This window comes from Uloborus diversus, chromosome 5 (assembly GCF_026930045.1).
Source record: "Uloborus diversus isolate 005 chromosome 5, Udiv.v.3.1, whole genome shotgun sequence".
In the NCBI taxonomy this organism is placed as follows: domain Eukaryota; kingdom Metazoa; phylum Arthropoda; class Arachnida; order Araneae; family Uloboridae; genus Uloborus; species Uloborus diversus.
The window spans coordinates 117915050-117939632 of record NC_072735.1 but is presented as its reverse complement, the minus strand read 5'-3'; the positions used below and the strand labels follow the sequence as shown (position 1 = coordinate 117939632).

The window sequence follows — 24583 nt, the reverse complement described above, 5'->3', positions numbered from 1 at the left end:
TTCCCTCACCATTGACAGCCCTTCACTTACGTACACAGTGAGAGAATGTTTCATAAGAGTTATTTGTTCAAATGTTTTCTTTTATTTTGAATGCATTTATTTTATATTTTTCTTATTCAAAACTTTTATTTATTTATTTTTTCTGATTTTCACGGTTATTCTATGTAGTTCCATATAAATTACTGAACATTTTTATTCAATGTACAATAACTTTTTAATTTTTTGAAACGAATTTACTTATTTAAATATTGTAAAGACTTTACAGGATATATATTTTTTTCAAAGTAATTGCATATAGCAATCTATGTAAAATGTTTCTGCGATTTTTTTCTACTTTAATTTTTCTGAATTTCTGGAGCTCATAATGACCGCTTCTTGAGAATGATCCAAACACATTTGAAATAGTATATCGAAACCATGATTCTTTTTGAAGCATTCTTAAAATAACAACAAAGCTTGCTTGTTGCACGAAACACATTTTTTTGATTATTTAAAATAACGTCTTTCTCAATCTGACAATGGTTTCAAAATATTCGGGTATAATAATTATTTCTAATCTTAAATGTAAAAACTTAACACTACAGTCTGTGAAATCATTAGCAGTACAAAACAGTTTCATTAATTATTATTAACAGTAAACAATTTATTTAGTTAAACAATCATGATAGAAAAGAAAAAGAAAATTTTTACCTTTTCAGCATCAGAACCTAGCCTTGTATAAAGTTCCTGTAACGGAATTTTATGCTCGTCCTACAAAAAAGAAAACATATAGTTGAATAACAACTCATAATATGAGTAAAATAGATATATTTTTAAATAATGTTTTAGTATTTTTTTCATTTTTGAAAAGTTTCCGACTTGTGCTACTATTTTTAGTATGCATTCAAATGTAACTATTTTATTTGACAAAAAAAAAATATTTCATAAAAAAGTTTAATTTAGAAAAGTAACCGTTATGTTTTCACTTAAAAAAAACCATTGCAAGTTTTTATAGAAACTAGGCAGAAATCGTACATATCATGTGCATGACGATTCGTTAAGTATTACAGAAAGAATTATATTAAATTTATTCGGAAGAAGAATTGGAATTCATTTGGTGATTCCGTGATTCGTTCAAGAATTGAAGAAGAAGTGTAAATGTTGCAGTGGAAGAAGGGCGTATGTTACATTTGATTTTCAAAAATATTTAGATCTTCCTGTCCCAGAAGAAGGGCATATGTTACAAATAACAAATAAAATATTTAATTTGTAACATATGCCCTTCTTCTAGGGATCCATTCAATTGTTAAACTATGAAAAAAAAGAGATGCATGAGAAAAAATAAAATCTTTAGATTCGAAATGGGCATTATAATAAACTGGGTGTTACAAAGTGCACTAATCAAGAAAATTAACTTTAAAAAATACTTCAGATTTAAACATAGTTTTTTTATTATTATTATTTTTATTCCGATCTCAATAAAATTACTTTTCACAATGTTAATGCACTTCTGTGTGTGCACCTTCCGTAACTCTGAGAAGATTTAGGCGATTTTCTATTTCACGCCAGGCACTAGCGCAGTCAGAATTTGCATTCTGGGAAGTGAGGGTTTGGTTATAACAGCCCTTTTGGGATAAAAATTGTCATATTCGGATTAGCAGTAAGTGTCATAACCAAAGGTTTTGGAAGATTGACCTCCATCGCGTCCTCCATGACATTTTCGCGACATCCGTGGAAATTTTTCTTCCACAGACGCCATTTCAGTTTTCGATGTTAGTGCCACCTACATGCCTTGAGCTAGCATTGTATCAACAGGAAAAAAGAAAACTTTATAGGTAAAGTTAACGATAAAGGTAAGTAAATAAAATAAATTGTTTGTAAATCTTAAAAAAATATGTATTGCATTTCTTTTATTAATGAATTTTCTTTATCATAGCAAGGCTTTATGACCACCATGTATAATTAAAAGACGATTAAATAAAATAAAGTGTGAAAAATTCGAGTTTAAAATATTTACATTAAATTCATTACTGATATTTATTTTCTCGCACGCTTCCTTGCGAACTGCAGAATTTCAAATTAGGCTGAAAACAGGCACAAGAAGCAAAAAATAAAATTCTAAACACATCTACCGAATTGGGATGTAATGTATCTCTCCTTTCTAGTTTCCGTATAATGTTTCGTATGCGATTTTTGTGCTTTTGTATGTAACAGCAATAAAAAAATTCTCTTCTGCATGCACACCCTGATAGGTTTCACTTTATAACCTTAGCAGCTGTCACATTCTGCAAGTAAGAATAGGTTTTTGCACGACTTGGCGAATTTCTACGTGGAGAGCACTTTCTACTTTAAATATTTTGCTGATTCACTATTTTATTTAAAAATAAATAAATAAATAAAATAAACGCACCGTTGGGAAAATATTAAAACCTTTTTTTTTTAAGTTCGTATGTAAGTTAAAGGAAGGATAAAAAGAATAAAAAATCCTTGAAAATCAATTTGATTTATTCTTTCAGAAATTTTTAGAGCTGCAAATGATTATTAAAAAACACCTTTTTTACGAATCGTTATAAAAATCTTATATTTAAGCAAGAAAAAAAAGATTTTATTAAAATAAGTACTACCTCACTTGAAAACCTAAATTTGAAGATTTTATGAGAAAAATATTCACTGATTGGTTGAGATTTTGTTAGTTAATTACTGTTTTCATGTAACCTTTGATAAGCGTTTTTTAAAAATAATCTTTTTACTTATATAAAAGGGGGGGGGGATATTGAGCGCATTTCATGCTTATATAAAACAGGAAAGCAAGTTGAAGTAAGTATACATGTTTCTTTTTCATTGGTACGACAACACAGTGGAATTTTATACAACACAATTTTAAATTAGTATAAAGATCCACATGAGTTCCATTTGTGACACGCAAAAACCATGCCGAAATTGATTTATATCTCCAATGATTTGTATGTATCATTGCTTTAGCTATGTCACATAAAGCAATGACACACCTATGTTGCGTCCTTGCTGCAGAGTTGGAATTGCGTAGACTCGCTTACAAAGCATTTGTTTTCATGGAACCATAAAACGCACATTACTTTTTCCTGTGCAGTATCCATTTGCAGAGAGTCAATTAGTACATTTTCCCCAAGAAATGATGATTCTCTATGTGTCTCCGTGAAAGATTATTTGTACAATTGTGTTGTATAAAACTCCCTTATTCTATCTTTCAACTGAAAAGAAAAAAACCTGTACGTACCTCAATTTGTTCTTTTTTTAGCAGGAAATGCGCTCAATATTTTTGGCATACCCTTATTTTGAACTGTATTTACTGAATACTTAGATTTAACTTTCTATTGTCTATACATATTTTATTAATCAGAAGTTTTTATACAATTTTCGTAGATTTCAACTGTAGCTATCGCAGTTAAACAGAATTTTCAGTTATTAGTTACTGCTGGACTTTATACATTTTTAGGAAAAATATTATTAAAGGAAAGGATTGAAGATTATTATATTTTCCTATAATTGCGTTATAGGAAAATAAAAGTACTTTTATTTATAAAAGTAAACTTTTGATGAATTAACTTTTAAAGGTGTTTTTTGTTCAGGGAAAATTGAAAAAAAAAAAAAAAAAGAGGAGGGGGGGGCAGTGAAAAAATCATCAAAAAAGAATTAACACTTTCATTTCGTTAAAACCTCTAAACTGAGCTTTTTATAATGCACGATTTGAAAAAAAAAACCTAATGACCAAACGATTTGTTTAACTTTCGGTTGTTATGAAAATTTCTTAAGGTTGTTTTCTTAAAAAAGTTAAGTTTAAGTTAAGTAGAAATGTAAAATTACCTTTGGAGTGCATATCTTATTGTATTTGAATTCGCGTTTTTACATTTGCCTTAGAGCTTCGGAAACACATTGATTTTAAAACATTACTTGTTTTATCGTGTGTCCTGAAAATTGTTTCTTTACATTTCAATAATTTAGCAAAAGTTAAAAAGATATAAAAAAAATAATGTGAATGAATTAGAACCATTATTGAAAATCGCTAGATTTGTAAATTAAAATTGTAAACGTTGGCAGAAACTGTTGAATTGCAGCCAATACGTACTAACGTAAATACTACAACCAAACCTACTGAATATCCTAAGAGAAAAAAAATCTGTCCTCCACAAGTGCCGCTTTCCCGCTAAAGAACGTGACAGAAATAAAAGAATAAGAAGCCTTAAACTGTCTGGATGAGTTTCAATAATAAGCTATGCCCGCTCTCCACTTGGAACAAGTCCAGTGAGATAATGAACCTGTAAACATCAAGTTTATAAGTATATTAATCTTTCTTCTTCTGAATGGAGTTTGTATTTTAGAGCTGATTCAAGGGGAAAAAAAAGAAAACTATCTACTGGATCTGTTGAAACATTTTTTAACGAAATAGGTTTTTACATATATTCTTTCATAATTTTTCCAAATACTGAATTTCGAATCTGTCAAAAATTGCAAAAACGAAGTTTCTATTTTCATAAAAATATGTCAAAGAAATATTTCTCTCTTTCATAAGCAAGGGATAAAACAACTATAAATGGTTTTTCCTTGCGTAAGCTTTAAATTCAATTATTCAAGTAGGGGAAAAGTTTGAATTAAAAAAACAAAAAAAGAAGAACGAAATCGCGCTCTAAATCTTTTGTTTTTCAGATGTGGTGTAATAATATGAGGCTTTTAAAATCAATAATAAAGTAGTAGTATTTTAAACGATTTTCTGAAATTTTTGAAATCTTTGGATTTTAAGGGGTCGTCCGTAACTGATGTCGCACTTTGAGGAGAGAGAGGGGTTCATGAAATAGCGACAGCGTATGATAAGGGAGTGGGAGGAGGTAACAAGAAGTGTGACGTCACACGTTTTTTAAATAACAATATGCTTACATAATATAGCGAGACGTGTGACAAGGGGAGAGGAGAGGGACAGATGAAGTGTGACTCTTAGCGTCAAAGCGGGGTAAGGGGAGGGAGAGGATGAGATATGCCGAAAAAAGTGCGACATCATTTTGACAAATTACAGATGTGATGCAAAGTAAGAAACAACGACGTTAATTGTACAAAATTTCGGATTGTTACATACACGTATTTCGGGATTACAAGTAGCTTTTTATTTTAATTCAAAACGAATGAGCTGTATAGGAAAAGACATCCGACAAAAGCGGATTCATCCACAGGCTCATTTATTTTGCATTGAAAAGTTGCTTCATTTTAACCTCGAAACACGTGTATTTAGTGATATGCAATTTTGCACAATTTAACGTTGTTATTTCTTGTTTTACTTCTCAAGCACAAAGGTATCTATTCAACTTTACAGATGTGATCTTTAATTCTTGCGGTTTCTAATTGTCTGCAAAATAAGAGTAATTGAAAAGAAATAAAAAAATATAATTGTACAGAAAAATAAAGGAAAATATAACAACGTTAAATGGCGCAAATTGCAGAGAACTGTAGACAAGTGTTTCGGGGTTTCAAGGAATCCCTTTTTCGGGTGCGGAAAAGTGCTTTTGGATTTAAATATATCTGATGAAAGTTTTTATACAATGAAAATTACATGCATCATTTCATATCACAATAATAGTTCAAATTTACTGTATTATGTTTTATTAAATTTACATTGCATTTTCGGACTTGAGGGATATTTATTGAACAAGTTTACTGTTTATCATAATCAGGGTTAGGATATTGTTATATAAATTCTTTTTTTCTTTTGCGATTCTTTCCTTTTTTAGCTGTTTTTTTCCTGTATAGGGCATTATCCATAATTTTTAAATCAATTTTTTAATGTTTTTGAACATTTTTAAGTCTCTTACTTTTCATTTTGTTAATTTTTTCTGGAATTTCCAATACAAATGTCGATGTTGTACGTAGTTTTTCAGGATTACAGAAATTGCTTTTGCACACAAATGTTATCTTTCGATTTTAAGACTATTAGAAAACTTTTGAGTATGCAATGTAAGTTTGATGCTCTTGAAAATTGAAACAAGAAGTTTATCAATTATTATTTTCTTTATCAGGTATTTATTTTCATCAATTTTATGCACAAATTATATTATTCGTTTAAGTATGACTATTCTATAATTAAAGTTATGATGCACGAGTACAAACTTTCACATTACATTTATAAACACAAATTACGATTTATAATTGAAAAACATCTAATTAAAATATCTTTTACGTAAATTTACTGAGCTTTACTAATCGTTTTTAGGACATTTTTATTTTTCGAGGTTTTTAAAAAAAAATAGTTTTAAGAACATCTTAAAAGAATTTTTAGGTCAACCACATCTTAGACCTTATAATAATTGTAGCGTAGTTAAAAACATCAAGTCTGTAGTTAAATTGTAAATAAATAAACATGTTTAAATCAAGAGTTAACGTTTTTTCGGTCTTCTTACAGCCACTTTTTAACTAACGGAATTTTAGATTTTTCCGATTTAATCGAGATTCTAATTGTTGAAACACAAACCAAATCATTTTTAAGCAATCAATACTTATTTGCACAGAAAAAACGCTAAGATTCGAAGAATCCATAATTCAAGGGTTTGCTTGAACAAGGTAATTATGTATAGTTTAGTTTCAGTTGCACTATGAGAGAAGTTTGTGCACCTTTGAATTTCGCAAGCATAACCTATTATTTTTGCGTCATACTATTTGAATTTTATGTAATTTAAAAATTTCTGTTTATATTTAGGAAATCTAAAGCTAATTTTTACTATTTAGGTTCTAAGTCGCGGTTTAACAAGAAAAAAATTTGTTCTTGCCTTTCTGGTGGCTCCGATGTAATTAATTAGTAGGATTTATGTTTCAGCATTGCTTTCAAAAGTCCCAGTTTTTTTTGGTGTGTGGGGGGGGGGAGGGAGGGGGAATTTACTATATTGAGCTGAAAAGGTTATTGTAAGCTCGAAGTCATACAATAAGTTTATGTGCTTCTGACTGTTGCTGTATAAATTTCACTGCTCCATCGCCCGGTATTAATTTTATTTTAGTTGCTGGTTTGTTGTAAGAAGTTTGAGTCCCCTACTTTTTTTTTAAAAAACACTTTTAATAACTAACCTAAGTTAAAGCATCGTTGTACTTAGGTCTCCTAGGAATTCTCCAAAAATGTTTGAATATTCTCAAAAAAAAAAAAATAAAATAAAATAAAATAAAATAAAATAAAAAAAAAATATAAATAAATAAAAAAATAAATAAATAAAAAAAATAACTAAATAAAATTAAGAGAGCAGAAAAATTGAAACTTTTGCTGCTCGTAATTTCTATACCTCAAAGCCAGACTAACGTAAGTCACATTATCACTACTTTTCAGGAGAGGGAGAGCGTAAAAACATTCTTCTGGCCCAAATAAAAGTTCTAACTCGTGCTCTTATAAAACCGATAAACATTAATAAGTTTTTTTCTTTAAAAAATAGAATTACATTTTAATGGCTCACTACGGAATTAGATTCTACATACCGTATTACCCCGCATTATCCGGCATGCCGTAAAATTCGGGGGTCACCAGATTTTCAATGACACTTGCCTGGTCCCTTCCGGCATGCCGGAAAAATCGGGGTTAGGAAAAAAAAAATTAAAACTCGAAAAAAGTGTGTTCCGCTTAAAAATGAATATAAGTTCTATACATATCTTATTAGTATTAATAAACAGTTTAATTTTGTAAAAATATTTACTGAAAATGTCATTTGTTATTTTAACAAGAAAAATATTGTTTAATAACGAGTAATTTTATAAAAAGTAAAATAAAACTAAGTAAGCAATCATTTAAGCAGTAAGTTACCACCCTGAACCAGTGCTAAGGAATTTACCATAGCTATTCAATGAATAAAAATTAAACTTAGGGTAGACCGACCAGTGAATGAACAGTTAAGCACAATTTCATTTTTAAAAAATCCTAGTAATTTTAAATTCTATACTATACAGATTGTGATAGCTAAAACATTTTAATTGATCTATGTAAATATCTCTAAAAAATCGCGGGAACTTAAATGGTACCGCTTCCGACTTTTTTAGGTGTTTAAAAAAAATGGCACAAAGACCCAGTGAATGAACACCTCGAACCAGTAAATGAACACAAATTGGTCCAGTGAATGAACATGATAAATTTTGATTCAAAAAGAAACTAAGTTTCTTTGAGATCTATCTATCTATCTATCTATATAACTACTATATCTATTTATCTATCTATCTATATAACTATCTATATCTATCTATCTACTTATCTATCCATCTATCTATCTATATACTTATCTATCGATCTATCTCTCTACTTATCTATCTATATATCTATCTACTTATCAATTTATCTATCTACTTATCGATCGATTTATCTACGTATCTCTCTACTTATCTACTTATCTATACACTTATCTATACATCTATCTTCTTATCTCGCTGTCTATCTACCTAACTATCTACCTATTTATCTGTCTGTACATCTAAATATCTACCACTCTATTATCCTGATCAATCTATTTATCTATCTATCTTCCTGCTTTTTTACCTGTCTATCTACCTATCTATCTATCTCCTTATCAGTATATCTACCTATCTATATCTATCCACCAATCTATATCTATCGGTCTATCTACCTGTCTATATATGTACCTACTATCTGTCTCTATATCAGTCTCTCTACCTAGCTATCTATCTCTATATTAGTCTCTCTATCTACCTATCTATCTATTAACCACTACCTATCTATTTATCTATCAATAAATCTATCGATCTATCTATCTACCTACCTATTCTATCTCTATATTATCTACCTATATATCTATTTACCTCTTATTTTTTATACATCTATCTCTATATCTTCCTCTATCTATTTATCTATCACAAACATACATACATATCTACCTATCTATTCTCTCTCTTTGTATATATATTTCTATTTCTCTATCTCTCTATCTATCTGTCTATCTATCAAGAGAGATAAAGATATAGAAAGATAGATGTAGGTAGGTAGGTTAATGCACAAATAGATATATAGATAGACAAAAGATAAAACTCAGTAAAAAGTGCATTGTTTACAAAGACAAAAAAATATATAATGAAATCTTTACTAGTAATAAAGCTGAAAGTCTCTCTGTCTGTCAGGATGTATGTCTGTCTGTCAGGATCTCAGTGACGCGCATAGCGCCTAGACCGTTCGGCCGATTTTCATGAAATTTGGCACAAAGTTAGTTTGTAGCATGGGGCTGTGAACCTCGAAGCGGTTTTTCGAAAATTCGATGTGGTTCTTTTTCTATTCAAATTTTAAGAACAAAAATATAAGATGGACGAGTAAATTACGAAATTATCATAACGTGGAACCGCAACATGGGCACAAGCCAATTGGCGAGATACGAAATTATCATAACGTGGAACCGTAACATGAGTACAAGCCAATTGGCGAGAAAATTTACCATACATTAAAATAATCTATGGTAAATATATTATTGTAATTTTTTTATTTGTAAATATATTATTTGTAAATATAGAATTGTAAATATATTATTTGTAAATATACAGGCGAACCAAAAGACCTTTTAATTTTTTCTATTACGGGCAAAGCCGTGCGGGTACCACTAGTACATAAAAAATTTTTGGAAGCTTATTTTTTTAAAAAAATGACGCGCTGTTCATTCACTGGGTGGTGTTCACTCACTGGTCGGTCTACCCTACCTCCCTAAAAGGAACCTAAAATAATTTATTTAAAAAACTTCTGAACAAATCGCAGTAACGATGATTGCTTCTGAATTTATTAATTTTATTGGCATGTAATTAAATCCATTAATAATGACTTAGTATAAATAACAAGCACATATTATTTACAATACAAATTTTATTCTGAAAGAAGGTTACTTTCGGGATTTATTTTTTCCTAACAGTGATTTGCTTTCTGAATGGAACTGAATGGGGGAAATTAGCTTTTGTTTTGTTGCACATTAAGACACTATTGAAAACACGTTTAAACCTTTTTGAAAGACATTTCGTTTTAAATGCTTGGTACGTCGTTTGAAGTTTTATGGAGTTTCCATGTAACTAGCTTTACAAAGTAGCATAAATTTTAGAAAACTGGTATGCAATCGAATTTTCACCTCGAAATTTCACCTTCAATTTGAAAAAGAAATCTTATTGCCTGGAAAAGCTGTTTAGATAATATCGTTCTTACCATATCCACCTCCTGCTTGAGGTTATCAAGATCTGCTTTTTTCTTTTCTTTCTTCGTCATGATTCTTTCCTTTTAGGTTTTCTCGCTCCAAGTACTTTTGGCAATCACTGCCTCCCGGTAGCTGTCCGAATCTTTAGGCTGAAAAGAAACAAAATCAGTTATTATGAATGTTATAAAATTGGGCAAAACTGAAAAATGATTGTAAACTTCATGATCTACACAAATTATTGGGGTTACAATCCGTTATATTTAACATGTTTTATTCTCTCTTTCCAAAGCCACCAGTTTTTAACAGAACATATTCCACCCCTACAAGAAATATAGAAACATTCTGGTTATGACATACAGCTACTGCAGTTGTTGTTGACGTATCCATAGTTGATAAACACTACGGAAAGAGTGGGTGCCATTGCCTCTAGAGGTTGGACTTCTAATAACTCCAAGGGCACCGATGGGAATCGAACCCGCGACCTCCGGGATTTGAAGTGAAGCTTCTACCTCAGAGCCACGGAGGCCCCAGATACTGCAATTTCGTCCTTGTTATGAACTCATTAGTCCGGCACGGTCAAGAACCAAGCTGAAGGTGAATGACCTCTCATTGAAAATGCTATTACACTAATGAGAGTATAACTGCCTTGACCACTTCAGACCGATGAGGCCATAACAGAGACGAAACTGCAATCTTTGGATGTGATAGAGTTGTTAAATCCGTTTCGTTTTTGAAAGTGTTACACATTTTGAAACATTGTAATAAACGCCGATATACATAATGGAAAGTAAAATCTCAACGAATTGATAGATTTATTTAGAAGACTTTTATTGCTATTCGAAAAGATAATTAAGTTGCTCTATGTCTGCCTTCTTATTGAGCCAACATGCTTGCTTCCTTCATTTCTCTTTTGCGCATGTTTAAGATTATAAGTTTCAATTGAAAAATCATAATTATCATCTCTTTTTCAGAAGTTACTATTTCTTGGTGTTCTGTGTTTAATCAGTTGCATAACCTTTAGAAGATTGCAGATGCTTTGGAAATCTAGAGCCACCGAGTGGAAGTATGGCGCGCAGATTCATGAAGTCAAATGCGATTGTTTTGGTTTTTCAAAGTAAGTGAAGTCAATTCATTAATTGTCTTTTTTGGGACTATTTGAAGTACCTAAAAGCAAAGGAAGGTTATGTGCCAAAATTTAAAATTTGGATATAGATAACTAGTACAAATGGAAGTGAAAACTCTCATATGTTTTGCTGCAAGCGATGGTTATAGCAATCCTGGTAGATCTTACTTATGCAGCATGATTTAAAAAATACTTTTCAATGAAGGACTACCTACGGTTTGAACTCGGCACGCTTTTCAATGTAATCAAAAATCCACTGATATCCTTTTGCTTTATGCTGCCTCATATTATCCGACCAGGTAGGCCGTGGGGGGGGGGGTGATCGGAAAGGTGTCGGGCTCGTAACGAAACTGTTCCGATTTCGATGCCAGCCGGTCGAAGATCCGGAGAAGTGTTCGCTGATGATGACTAGGTCACGTTAAATGTGTAGTGTAGAGGTGGGCAATGTCGTTCTTTTTAATGATCCGTTCATTAGAGAATCGTTTATTCTCTTGATCCGTTCATTCAACTCGTTCATTTGAACGACTTCGTTCATTTGAAAAAGTTGCTCTCTGCACGACATACTCGCATACATTCGAAATGTTTCATTTTTTCAGTGATATTCTTTGAAGGAAAAGTAACTAAAATCATGTAAAAGAAAATATGACTGTGAAAAATGAATCAAATTTTTTTTTTAAATTCAGAGTAAGATATATAAAGCAATTGTAGTTCATTTTGTAAGATGTTTCTCGGTTGTCGAATGTCAATGTTTTCCATTACAAAAATCGCAGGTTCCATTTCAGCATGTCACAAAGTTAAGTTATTAAATTTTACTATGTAAAAAAATACTGTTTGTGACATCAGAAAATTTGCGAAATTGAACCTGCATAAAATAGTGCACTGATTCTGAATAAAAATATCATATATAAAAGTGTAGTACCGTCACAGGTGAAAATAAAACAAAAAATGATTTTAAATGTGTACTTTAGGATACATTTAAAAATGTAAATCACAAAATAAATAAAAGAAAACTACAAAAAAAAAGAAAAAGAAAGAAAGAAAGAAAGAAAGAAACATGCTATAATATAAAACACGAGAATAAAGAAATGTTTATTAAAACTATGTACGTTAAATATACATAAAATGAACAAAAATATTATAATCATAAAACGTTTGCTTTTTAAATAAAAACTGGCGTAAGTTGTCGAAACTGATCTTATCTGACCCCAAAATTGTAAAGTCAACCATGACATCTTCCCAAAAGAAAGAGGTGCGTTCCTTCAAATATGTTTTTCCAGCTAGAGCTTTTTATACATAAATTAAATATTAACAAAAGGACCATGTATAACGAAAAAAGTAACAACAGATAAATTGGTAGCTCAGCCGGAGTACAGGATTGTTTAATTAAAGAGAAAAAAACTGTCCTAAATATTAAGGAGCTTCAAAATTATTCCACAATCCACAGTACCAATGAGATGAGAGAAAAAAAAAAACGCAATACTTTTAAATCGAAGAAAAAATTACATAGTAACAATCCGTATTAAAAATCTCTTGGATATTGAATGTAAAATAAACGATTTGAAAGTCGCCAAGCAAGCTAAAAATAAAGCCAAATCAACATAGATGGTAGTTGAGGACTAATTTATCAAAAATCTTCAGGAGGTGAAAACAACGAATTATACTAACAGCAAAATTTTTTTTATTATATTTTCTGCTCATATAATTAAACACAAAGGCATTAAGTCCAAGAGTAAGAAATTTTCATGCAAAAAAAAAAAAAAAATCAGGGATATATCACCATTTTAATTTTGGATATGTGCCTCTTTGTTTGAAAAACCTAATGATATACTATTTGGAACGAAAACCTGATTGTTGATTGCTACAACTTCACCAAAACTCTAATACATCACCTCCTCATGTCCTCATATCCACGTACTTGAGCCTAAAATTAGCAGATCAAGTGTTTATGAGCCTGATAGAACGACTGATGTTTTGATCATCATAAAATTATGAACTTCATTCGTGGGAATGGAAAGTAAGAATTCTGCTTAACTTTTTACTTCATTTGTGTTCATGATTTTACTATTTCATAAAATGTAGGATGTAGTAAAATAGAACAAAGGTAAAAGATAATAAAAGCAAGAAATCTACCCCAAACACCGATTAAAAACTTTTATTTTTTAAGATTCAACAAGTGACTATGAAACAAAAAGTTTTTGGTAATATTGTCAATGCTGAAAAAAAAAATTCCTTTTTTAAAACACTTTAAAGTAATAAAGGCAGACTATATTATTAAGAGGAAAATATATAGTCTAATTTGTTAAAAACCGGTTGCTGGTTAAACTATCCATGTATATCAATGTCTTCTTTATTAAGAGAGTGACAATCTTCATTGACTTCATGGTCCTCAGAGCTTATTTGATGACACGTTTGCCGAAGAAGGCTGGGAATGCACTCTAACTGTAGCAAAATGTGTCTTTTCCATGAATCATACAAAAATGCACCTGTTACCTAACGGATATTTTCTCACTTTTCGAATTCAAAGCTGAAACACCAAGCAGAGATTCTGAGCTTTTGGATATGTGCTTATTTGAAAAAAAAAGTTTACGTTCAACAGATTTAGTCAAGATATGTTCTCTTTTGTTTAAATGACCTAAAGAAATTGCAGGGAACGGATTTGTTACCTTTTGATAGAAATGTTAAAACTTTACCCTTTAATAAACTATGGATTTGTCCAGCTTTTAATTCTGGAGATTAGTGGGTTTGATAGAGTTCATCTGATAGTTATAGAAAATGCTAAAAAACGAGTTTTTTTTTTAAAAGTACACGCTCCCTTTTGATAAAACTCTTCTTACTTGATAGAAGGGATGTTATAGAAGATCATAGAATCGCCAGAAAAATGATAAAAGGTATTTTTCGAAATAATTGTGTCATGAGAAGTATTTTAGCAGGTGCGTGGGATAGGAAGGAGAAAGTCCAAACATTTTGTTAGTAGCCCAAACAAGTTACACAAAATATTACTAATGGATACTTTGGAAAATTGCAAAGGAACTGAAACGGTTCCAAACTGATCACCGTTCAAAAGAACGGTCGTTCATTTTTTAGGTGAAAGAACGGATCCGTTCATTTTAAGGATTCATTCTTTTTGACTCGTTCGTTCATGAACGACACATCCCTAGCGTAGTGGTCATAAAATCCAAGTGAATTAATACCTCTGGGGATGCTGAACCAGGTGTTGTTCGGCACCTTGTTTGGATCAAAATTAACGAAATGTTGATAGATGGTGCTTCAATCTAGCGTGTGCTGTCTGAGCTAAATCAGACCTTATAGTGGTACTCTAACAATAAATTTGCTATTTTATTTGTTTTATGTAATAAGGTCTATTTATGTTACGTTTTAAATTATATTTCTAATCTTTTACAGAACCTTAATTTCATTTTGATTTAATCAATCAGTTTTGGCAGACATCATCATTTGTATTTTAAATTTGTGTTTTATGAAATTTATATCAAGGATTTCTTCAATTTATTCTTCAGAAATTTGTAATCAATTATGTTCAAGATTTTTTTTTATTCGATAATGTTCTCAAATAAATGTTAGTTATTCCACATCTCCCACCTAAAACGAGAAGGTCTTGCAACCATTCGGGGAAGAAGTGGAGGAATCTCTCTCTCTCTCTTAGTGGTACTCTGTAAGAGAAAGCCGTACCTCTACCTTAAACTTGGTAGCAACGTCTACTCGGGCTCGGATACTCGAGTGATTTAAACAACACACACAATATCCGGCCTAATTCTTGAGCAATAAGGAATTTTTAAATAGCTGATGTTTATCCCCTGTATTCCTGTGAATTGTCCAAAGTATGTTAAAACTGCTTAAAACCAAATTGGTTTCTCTGAGTTCGGTTTAATTTCTTCGACTTTTATTAAAGGACTAGTGGTACCCCCACGGCTTTGCCCGTAGTAGAAAATTAAAAGGTCATTTGGTTCGCCTGTATGTTCACAAATAATGGATGATGAATTTCTTGCCAATTTGCTATGTTAATTTGCTCGCCCTTGTTATGGTAATTTGCTCGTCCACGTTATGGTAATTTCCTGGTCCACGTTATGGTAATTTACTCGTCAACGTTATGGTAATTTGCTCGTCCACGTTATGGTAATTTACTCGTCCACGTTATGGTAATTGCTCGTCCACGTTATGATAATTTCCTAGATAAAATGTTCTTAAAATTAGAATTAAAAAAGAACAAAATCGAATTTTCGAAAAATCACTTCGAGGTGTTCACACCTATGCTACAAACTAATTTTGTGCCAAATTTCATGAAAATCGGCAGAACGTTCCAACCGCTATGCGCGTAACAGACATCCAGACAGAGATCCAGAGAGACAGAGTTCCAGAAATCCAGAGACACAGACTTTCAGTTTTATTATTAGAGTAAAGATTATTCATTACGTTAAAAATAATCAAATAGATTTTAAATTTAACTATAATAAATTTTCCCTTACTTAATCACGACCTTAATAGTTATTCATCCTGCTATAGAGTAAATCAGACGGCAAAATAATAACTTATGCAGCAAACGTTTTCCATACTTCTCTTTAAGTCATCCATCCCCGCTGTTCATGAGGAATGAGTCGATCAAGAAATCAGTGCAGAGGAGCATTTCTTCTCCTACCCCTACATCAACAATCACAAAAATCTCATCATGCAGAGGTTCATCTTCCTCTTTCAAAATTTCCTAAGGGTCAATATTTGGGCGTATCCTAAGTTTCAATTTCAAGCGGGGAAAAGTGCGGGCCACCGCCCTGTTACGTCGATACTTGGATTCTTATTTTAGAAGGGCAATGAATGACATTTTACAGCAAAATCAATAAGTAATTTGGGTTATCGCCTAGAAACCCTAGTTCCTTGCTTACACGTGTACGGAAGAGGTTTACTTTTACAATTAATTTTGAATCAGCCACGGCGAATCAGATCAAGGATTTAACTTCAACCTTGTGCTCCATTTTTACTTTTTAAAAATATTTCTGGCTGTCTACTGGAATTTTAGCAGAATTTCGAGGAATGATGTTAGGTCTTATAAAATATTGGAAAACGATAGATAATAACAGTTATTGAAAGAAAAAAAATCTTAAGAAGTTTATTTTATGTTTAAAGATTTATGTGCTTTTTGCAAAATATTTATGACCAAAATTATCTTTTCATACATAGTTTGATGGAGTTCTCAGAAACTATGAATTATAATTTCATTATACTTTCTATAAGGATGCACACATTACCTTATAACATAAATTTAAAGAGAAAAGTAATAACTCCGCGCGTGGCATAAAATTGCAGCATGGAACAATAAAAATGGTGGTAAAATCTGACGAAGTTTAGAAAAAAAGAAAAACCTAACAAGAGCACTGAGCCGTATGAATTTAATATGGAATGTGATCTACCTCGTCTCGTACACAGAAAATGTACTGCTATGTATCATAATTCATACATTTTTTAAATATTTTTTTTATTTTTTTGAAGCCGGGCAGTTAATCTCCGGAAGCAGACAGAAGTTTAATGTTTCAAGACAGACATTTTTACGTTATGGAAATACTTTTATTCTACAGAACTGTTCTAAAAAGAACTGGACAGGGTCGTAAACGAATAAAACTATTTCTAAATATCTGTATCCGTTAATAATTGCCTTTCGTAACAGGAAGTCTACTGCTTGCTAGTTAAGTTCAGAGCTCGTGGTCTGCACTGGAGCATCTTGGCAAATGGTACACAAGAGGCTTACTGTTAAAGACCTTCCCACCAGAAAGGCAAGAAAATAAACTGAGCTGGCGGTGTATTTTATGTATTTCTGCCTTAGGCTTTGGCTTTGGGTGGTAACTTACTGCAAAAAAAACAAGAAAATGTGTTTCACTCTTCGTAAAATAAAAGGGATCGCTATGATTGGTTTGAAGAAAATCAAAACTGAAGTGAACATCACTGGTCTCATGTTTTCTTTACTGATGAATCAAGGTTTAGGTTTAAAAGAGATTCTAAGCATGTTTACATCTAAGGGAGTTTTAAAAGCGGAAGTATCCATCAAACATTATGGAACGTGACCTTTTCTGAAGGAGAGATACAGAATTCGCACTAGGGGAAATAACAAGGTTAGATTTTTAACCTTAACCAAGATGTTATGTGAAATTTTTATGGGAACACCGAACAAACAGCGTTTTCTGGCTGGGATTTGGGAAAATATTTGCCAGAATCACATAATCCCGTGTCCGAGCGTGAGACTTGTGTGATTCTATGGGATTTAAGAATAATTAATTAACGACGTCACTATACATATTCAGCAGTGTATCTGTTACCGGTCAGAGTTATTCGGCGATTTCCCCCCACCATTTTTACTTAAAAACAATGGGAAAAAAATATTTTACATTTTTAACATAAAAAGTGCCAAGATTTTTTTGCTTTTGAAACCTTGGAAGTTACGATTTTATGATATAATTAATGAAGAAAGAATTGCCTTTTAAATGAAGAAAGAAGAAAAGTTATTTTCAAACATTGAGGTGTTTTAGTTTTCAATGCACAAAACCATCACTCTGAGTTCTGTATGAAGAGAGGGGGAGAAATTTGCGTGTGAGAAAATGCTTTTGTAATGCTTTTTAAAAGTAGAAATGAAATTGCTGTAGAGACAAAGTTAAACACAAATTCTAAAATCGAGTGTAGGGAGTCTGGCGAAGCATCGTAGCACCAAGTCTCTGAGTCTGGACAAAATTTAGCCTTTTAAAATTTCACTAAAGTGCTGACAATTTTGCCACAAGAGAGCACAAAATGAGAAAAGGTAGTAGATATAATATCTGCGAATTCAGCGTCAATAGTTTATGAATTGAAAGTTGAATCAAAACAAAATAATAATAATAATAATAATAATAACACAGGTGAAGAGAAAATCCGGAATCCAAGAGAAAACAATAGAATTAACAGAAATAAAGAAGAACACGGAGGAAAAGTGCTCAAAAAAAACTTCGTTTCACATGATGGGGAAAAAATGTAAAATGTTGAAGACAGTGCTAAAAACAACGACAGCATATTAAGGAAATATTCCCTGCATGAACGCTTGCAAAATTGTGTTTACTCAACTGTCGATGAACAAGGGGAAGACGAAGTTAGAATTTATTGTTGAGACTTATATTCTAATTAGATGATTGGAGAGGGGCCCCTCCAGTGCTCTAAATACCGAGCATGGACTCTTGATGCTTGCTTCAACTGCTTTGAAGAACGTTATTTTTTCTTTACGATTTTTGCTAGTAGAAATTTGTTTCTTGTATAGTAGAACAGCATCGCTAATTTGTCTCGCCGTGTACCTCTTATTTTCCAGACTTTTGAGCAAACGCTTTAAAGGAATCTTTTCTCCTGTTAAATGAAATTCCATTTTTACCCCATCCATGAGACAAATCCATTATTTTATTGATGACAGAAAATTAATAATAAAATGTCTATGAATATCCAAAGTGCCTTCCAAAATTACCCATTAAATGTATATGAAAGCACATTGTCTGATTTTTTGGCCCTGGAAATATTGCGAAATGACTCTAAATTTCGTTTTAAAGCTTAGTATTGTGGTTTTGTCCCACTTTTCCCTACCTTTAATTCTTCTTTTATAAGGCTAGTGGAGGAAAAGAAAATTTGTGTGGAAGAGTTGGTTGTAAAATTTGAGGTGGAATATGGGCACATTTTTTATTATGTGATGTATAATTTCATGGGCCGTTATGTTAATTTCATTTTAAAATACATTTTACGTCGAAAATGTTAGCAACTTGTTGCTTTCACTATAATTACATAAAAGAAAATACTTTTCCTTCGCATCGCATTTCCTTACGTATTGCATAAAATGAAAAAAAAAAAAAAAATAAATTGAAAGTAAGCTGAAATATCTACACAGAAATATGTAGAGCAGAAAACATAAATTTCAGATATAGAATAATTGGTTGAAAAATTCAAGATTTTAATTTATTTAAACTCCTTAAGACAAACAAGCAATACTTACTACGGGAGACAATCTTCATTTAGATGACAATATCCTTCTTAAAACTAGACAGCACATTCAGTCGACCTGAAAGAAGAGCATTTTCAATGTAATTTAGATCGTAATTAAAAGAGTAAAAAGCAAAGACTTCAACATGATTCACCTGAAACGACAATGGGTTCATTTCCAACATTTTAGAAGTATTTTGTTTCTGAAAGAGCATGCTTAAAAATATGGGATCTGACCATTTTTTAAATAATTTGTTCAAGTTTAATATTTTAAAAAAAATTACTTAAATCGGTGCGCTTTCATTGTTTACGTTTCTGTCGTGTGATACCACAAATGATGAAATGCCATTCAGTGTTGCCATTCACGGAGAAAAATATTTAATTCGCATCTTTACTCACGTGTATCGGCAACGATACGGTTGATAGTAGGGGTAGAGCGCAATATTTAATTCGCTTCTTGATTATCAAAACGTGGAAACGCGGTAGAAAGATGTGTGAAAGAACATCATTTATGACGTCATATAGACCACGCCTTGTTTTCAAAATCAGACAGTTAAAAAAATTAATTAAAAAATAACTGTTGGGAAGATGAAAGTATTTTCTGGGTCCATGTTATTTTTTTTTACTCATTCTATCAATTTCAGTGATTAAAAGTAGTACTTTTGACTGAAGGAAACAACCCCATTACTAAAAACTGATGTTTTCATTTAAAAATTTTACTTTTACCGAAACATAATATTGGATTTTAAGAGCAGTAAAATTACTTATAAGAAATGTACTTCAATGGTTAGGAAAACATCTTTATTTTTCAAATTCACGAACTATTATCAATCAAGGTTTATACTTCAATTTTTTAACTTTTGGCCTTATCAAAATAATGACCGCCCTGCGGAATAAAACAAGAACACATTTTACGGCATACTAATCATTTTTTGAATCAAATAAGTATTCCGGAAACAACATAGGTATAAAATGAATCGAAAACACAATTGCGTGTTGCCTATTTTCTCGGAGACCCGCCCAACATTTGAGTAAGAAATGTTTGCTTTCTCTCATAATAAACGAACAATTGTTATTGCATACATTTGTCATACAGATGCAGCAGCATTTACTCTATGTAATGCATTAGGCAATGTTTTGTCACCTAAAATACTTACTTTACTAATGAAATAGAGAAACAAAACTGAAACTGTTCCATTTAGATTAAAAATTCAAAAGTCCAAAAGCATCAGTACATAAAAGATGAGACGCAAACTGTTTCAAGGTTTTTTCTCATGCTTCAAAACAAATATACATAACCTGTAGAAACTTCATAAAATTTTTATTAAACTGTTTACGAGTGAAATATATTTCTTTTTACAGAAGATATCATTTTTTAAAAAATCTTTTATAATGTTTTCTTTATCCGTGAATTGAAGCAAGTATTTACATAAAATTACTTACTACTACTATAAGAAATAAAAAAAATGTCGAAAAGAAATCATTTTTGAAGTAAAATCAACATACAATTTGTTATATTTAGTGAGTTACCGCCCATTAGCCAAGGCAAAAGCAGAAATACATGAAATACACCGCCAGCTCAGTCATTTCCAGCCGAGGACTGCAGTTTCGTGCTTATTAACATTCATCAGCCTGGCATAGGAAAGTGACTGAGCTGGAGATGGAAAATCCATTCCATCTCCAGTTCAGTCACTTTCCTATGCCGGGTTGATGAGTGCTAATAAGCACGAAACTGCAGTTCTTGGCTGGAAATAACTGAGCTGGCGGTGTATTTCATATACAATTTGTTAATATATTTCTCATTTGTGAGCATCATAAGTTTAGATTAATGTTATTTTAAAACTTCCAGCACTGTGCTTGTTTAGTTTAATACGTCCAAATGCATGAACGAAGGATAGACATCTGTTACCTTAAATAATAATTCTTGGTAAAAATATCTCTCATGAAACTTTTTTTCACTAAAACTCTTAACCAATTCTTAGTAACAAGATGATATCTCATATCTAATTATGTCATAAGAGATTCTATGATTTTTTTCTTGGCGAAACTTAATGCAGACATTCCTACTTAGGAAAATTATCTTAAGATAAATGAGAAACACTTTCCACGCTTATGGACAGTCTGTATTAGACAGTTTTGGTTAGTGGTTAGGTTAACTGGAGATACCTAATATAACTGACTTCGTAGTTTTTATGAACTTACCGTTATTAAATTAGTATTGTATGATTATGGTTAAAGAAGTTTGACCTCAGACTAGCTCATTTAGATTTGGATTGAAAGAGTAGAAATGTTTTATGTTGGTACCATTTAAAATAATCGCTATTGAAAGCACACACCGACTTTCTTCACCCCTATTTTGACTAATGACATTGCTTAAGCATCACCCGATCGGAAGTCAACTTATCAATGTCAGGCTATGCCTCAGTGTTTACAAGAAAAACCAATGATAAAATTTCCTCAAAAGAGTTTACGTTTTGAAGCAACGCTATCAATGTCTTTCAGATATAATTTTCTCTAATACAGAAATAATGGGTAATTGAGGCGTAGGAACAGCGGGTTTACTGCTTTTATCCTAGGCGTACGACTTTTGAGCTTTTAATTTTGGGAATTTCTTTTTTGTTTGAGCAAGTCTATCTCGAACTTCTTTTTTTCATCATTTTTAACTAAAAAATACATTACTTCATCCTTAAATGTATTTGAATCTTTTTAAGTACCAAAATGAATAAGAAAATAAACATAATACCATTTTTAGTTTTAAGCTAATTCCACCTTATCAAAATTATCATGCACCTGTTCAGTTCATATGATGTTTTCAAAATTTTAATAACAGTTACTCTTAAGTTATTACAAACTCAAACTTTCTCTGAAACATATTTTAATGGACTCGCAACAATAAAAACTAACATCCTCATATATATAACGACCGATGATCGAGTAACGCGCGTGTTTCAACAATGAAACTCGCGGCATGATAATTTGATAATGTGTTTTGGTATTGTTTGACATGTAGGGAAAGACTTTCTTGTGACAAGGCTGAACTCGATCCGCTAACTTAACTGTTTTACTGGTACGACTGTGTCATTTCAGGGGAATTAACAAGCGAAAAAAAAAAATTTCAACTATGAACGCTATCTACTGGAGTTTAAAGTTAATCCACTGGAGTTGGGTTAAAATTTCAATTGTCAAACTATCCCCAAACAGGCAATTGCTTCGTTAAAATGTAGACGACTTTCTAGTAAAACAAACAATAGTAATAAAAGTAACGAAATTAGCGCTTATTGCTCTAGATTCAAGATTTCAAGTATGGAGATCCAAAATAACAAAGACTAAAGGAAATTAAATCAACGCAGCTCAAATTAAACAGGCAAATAAATAACTATTTTTCCCATCGCCACGTACGTGTCAATTTAAAGTTACTTAAGGTTCGGAAAAAATACCTTTTTATTGTTTCCTAACGTTTCCCAAAGTCAGTTCTAGTTTCAAGTATATCCTAAAAAAATTTTAAACCGAAAGAAATTCTTTCATTGTTTATTGCATAGATTCGTTTTCTAATTATAATCTGAGGCAAAGCGTATCTTCAGTTCATAGCGCAACATTTTCTCTTCAAAAAATATTGAAAAGAATATACTGCACTCTCTAATACTGAATTAACTCTGTACAAAAAGTGGACTGTATACCCATTGTGTTTAACAAAACTGCTGCTTTCAAGTTTCCTTACAAGTTTTTAAACCGAATGAAATTACGCCTTTATGTACTTCATAGATTCGCTTTCATCTTGATTAATAATCCATGGCATAGTGTATTTCGAGTTTATCGTGCAACAATAGTTTTTAAAATTCATATTAAAAAGATCGTTTCGTAGTTTAAAACTGAGTTAATTCTGCTTAAAATGGATAATTTCTACCTATTGTGTTTAAAGAAGTTCCTACATTCAAGAATCCTAAAACGTTTTTAAACCAAGTGAAATTATTTCAAATTTATTGCATCGATTCGCTCTTATTTCGATTAATAATCTAAGGAAAACAAATCGTCAATTTATCGAACAACATTTTCTCTTTAAAATGATATTGAAAAGACCGTACCGTACTCTCCAATACGGAATTAATTCCATACAAAAAGTGCACTTGCTACTCATTGTGTTTAAAGAAACTCCTGGCCTGGTACAATCAAATAACGCCCACTGCCTAATCGTCTACGTGCTTGGAGTCCCGAAATCCTAATGATTCTAATAACTCTCTTTCTCCAAGGAATTCGTGATCCGAAGCAGAATTCCGAAACTGCAAAAATGCCATTGGTGGAAATGACATGCGAAACGCGTACGTCTTAAATGAGCCGTCGCTTTAAGTACCTCATGTCTGACTTCGAGAACGTTATAAAAGTTAATGATATTATTTTTTTTAGCCCCAAAGGCGACCTATATTGAAATATTTAGCTTATGGACAGTTTTTGTGAACTTGCTGGAGAAAGAGTCTGCATGCTTTGTTCAAAAGTAGATGTATTGAGGTTGATTCAAATTTTGGGAAAAGTAAAATTTCGCGTGCTAAATTTTTTTAAAGAATTTTCACCAATCATTTATTTTTTAATTGAAGCATAAAATATTTATTGAGATATGAGCTTCTTTATCATGGAGGACAATATTTAAGGCCTTGAAAAAGTGCCAAAACCTTAATTTGTTATAGAATTAATGCTTTTCAAAAAATCAGTTGCAAATAAGACCAGAAGCGGTTATGTTTATGTTTCAATGATGAATGATCCTTGTCATGTTATTAGAAGCAATATGATTAATAATGCTCATAATTTTATCAACAAGAAAAGTCAAAAAAGTTCATTAGTACAAGATATTTATAATGTGTTTTCACTCAACATCACACATCATTTATTGGCCCAAAGAATAATAGAATGCTAGTAACTATCGCTTAAAGAATAAGAAAACCAAAGCTCCGGGGTATCTGTTTGATTGCTGGTGCCCATTTTATTTTATTTTTCAGTTTTTTTTTTTTTTTTGCTTTTTTTAGTTCTTTGCATTTTAATTGTATTTTTTTAAACTTTTGTTTTAAAAGATACAATTTGTTTAAAAGATGTTTTTGTTTCTCTTTCACACTTTTCAGTTTTTGAAGTTTTTATTTCTTTTGTGACATATTTTTGGTCCACTTCCAATCGCCGGTTTTGACTTTATTTAACGTTTCATATTTTTGGTTATTTTGTCTCATACTTTTTCCATCATAAGACTCATGAAGTTTGCGACAAAATTCTTTAAGATCATCGCGACGTCCAAGTATTTGACATCATCGTCAAATTTCGACTGTGCTTATTTTCATTTAATTTTTTC

General features: G+C 31.4%; 1 protein-coding gene across 1 annotated transcript in view; it reads right to left on the bottom strand.

Moving 5' to 3' along the window:
* The window catches only part of LOC129222759 (sodium/potassium-transporting ATPase subunit alpha-like), a 219185-nt gene that overhangs the window by 77540 nt on the left and 117062 nt on the right, over positions 1-24583 (bottom strand). The window contains exons 2-4 of the mRNA XM_054857287.1: positions 19268-19333; positions 10157-10294; positions 691-750 (exon numbers count right to left, since the gene is read on the bottom strand). Coding sequence (XP_054713262.1) covers positions 691-750; positions 10157-10216 — 120 coding nt within the window. The 5' untranslated portion in view covers positions 10217-10294; positions 19268-19333. The remainder of the gene's footprint in view (positions 1-690; positions 751-10156; positions 10295-19267; positions 19334-24583) is intronic.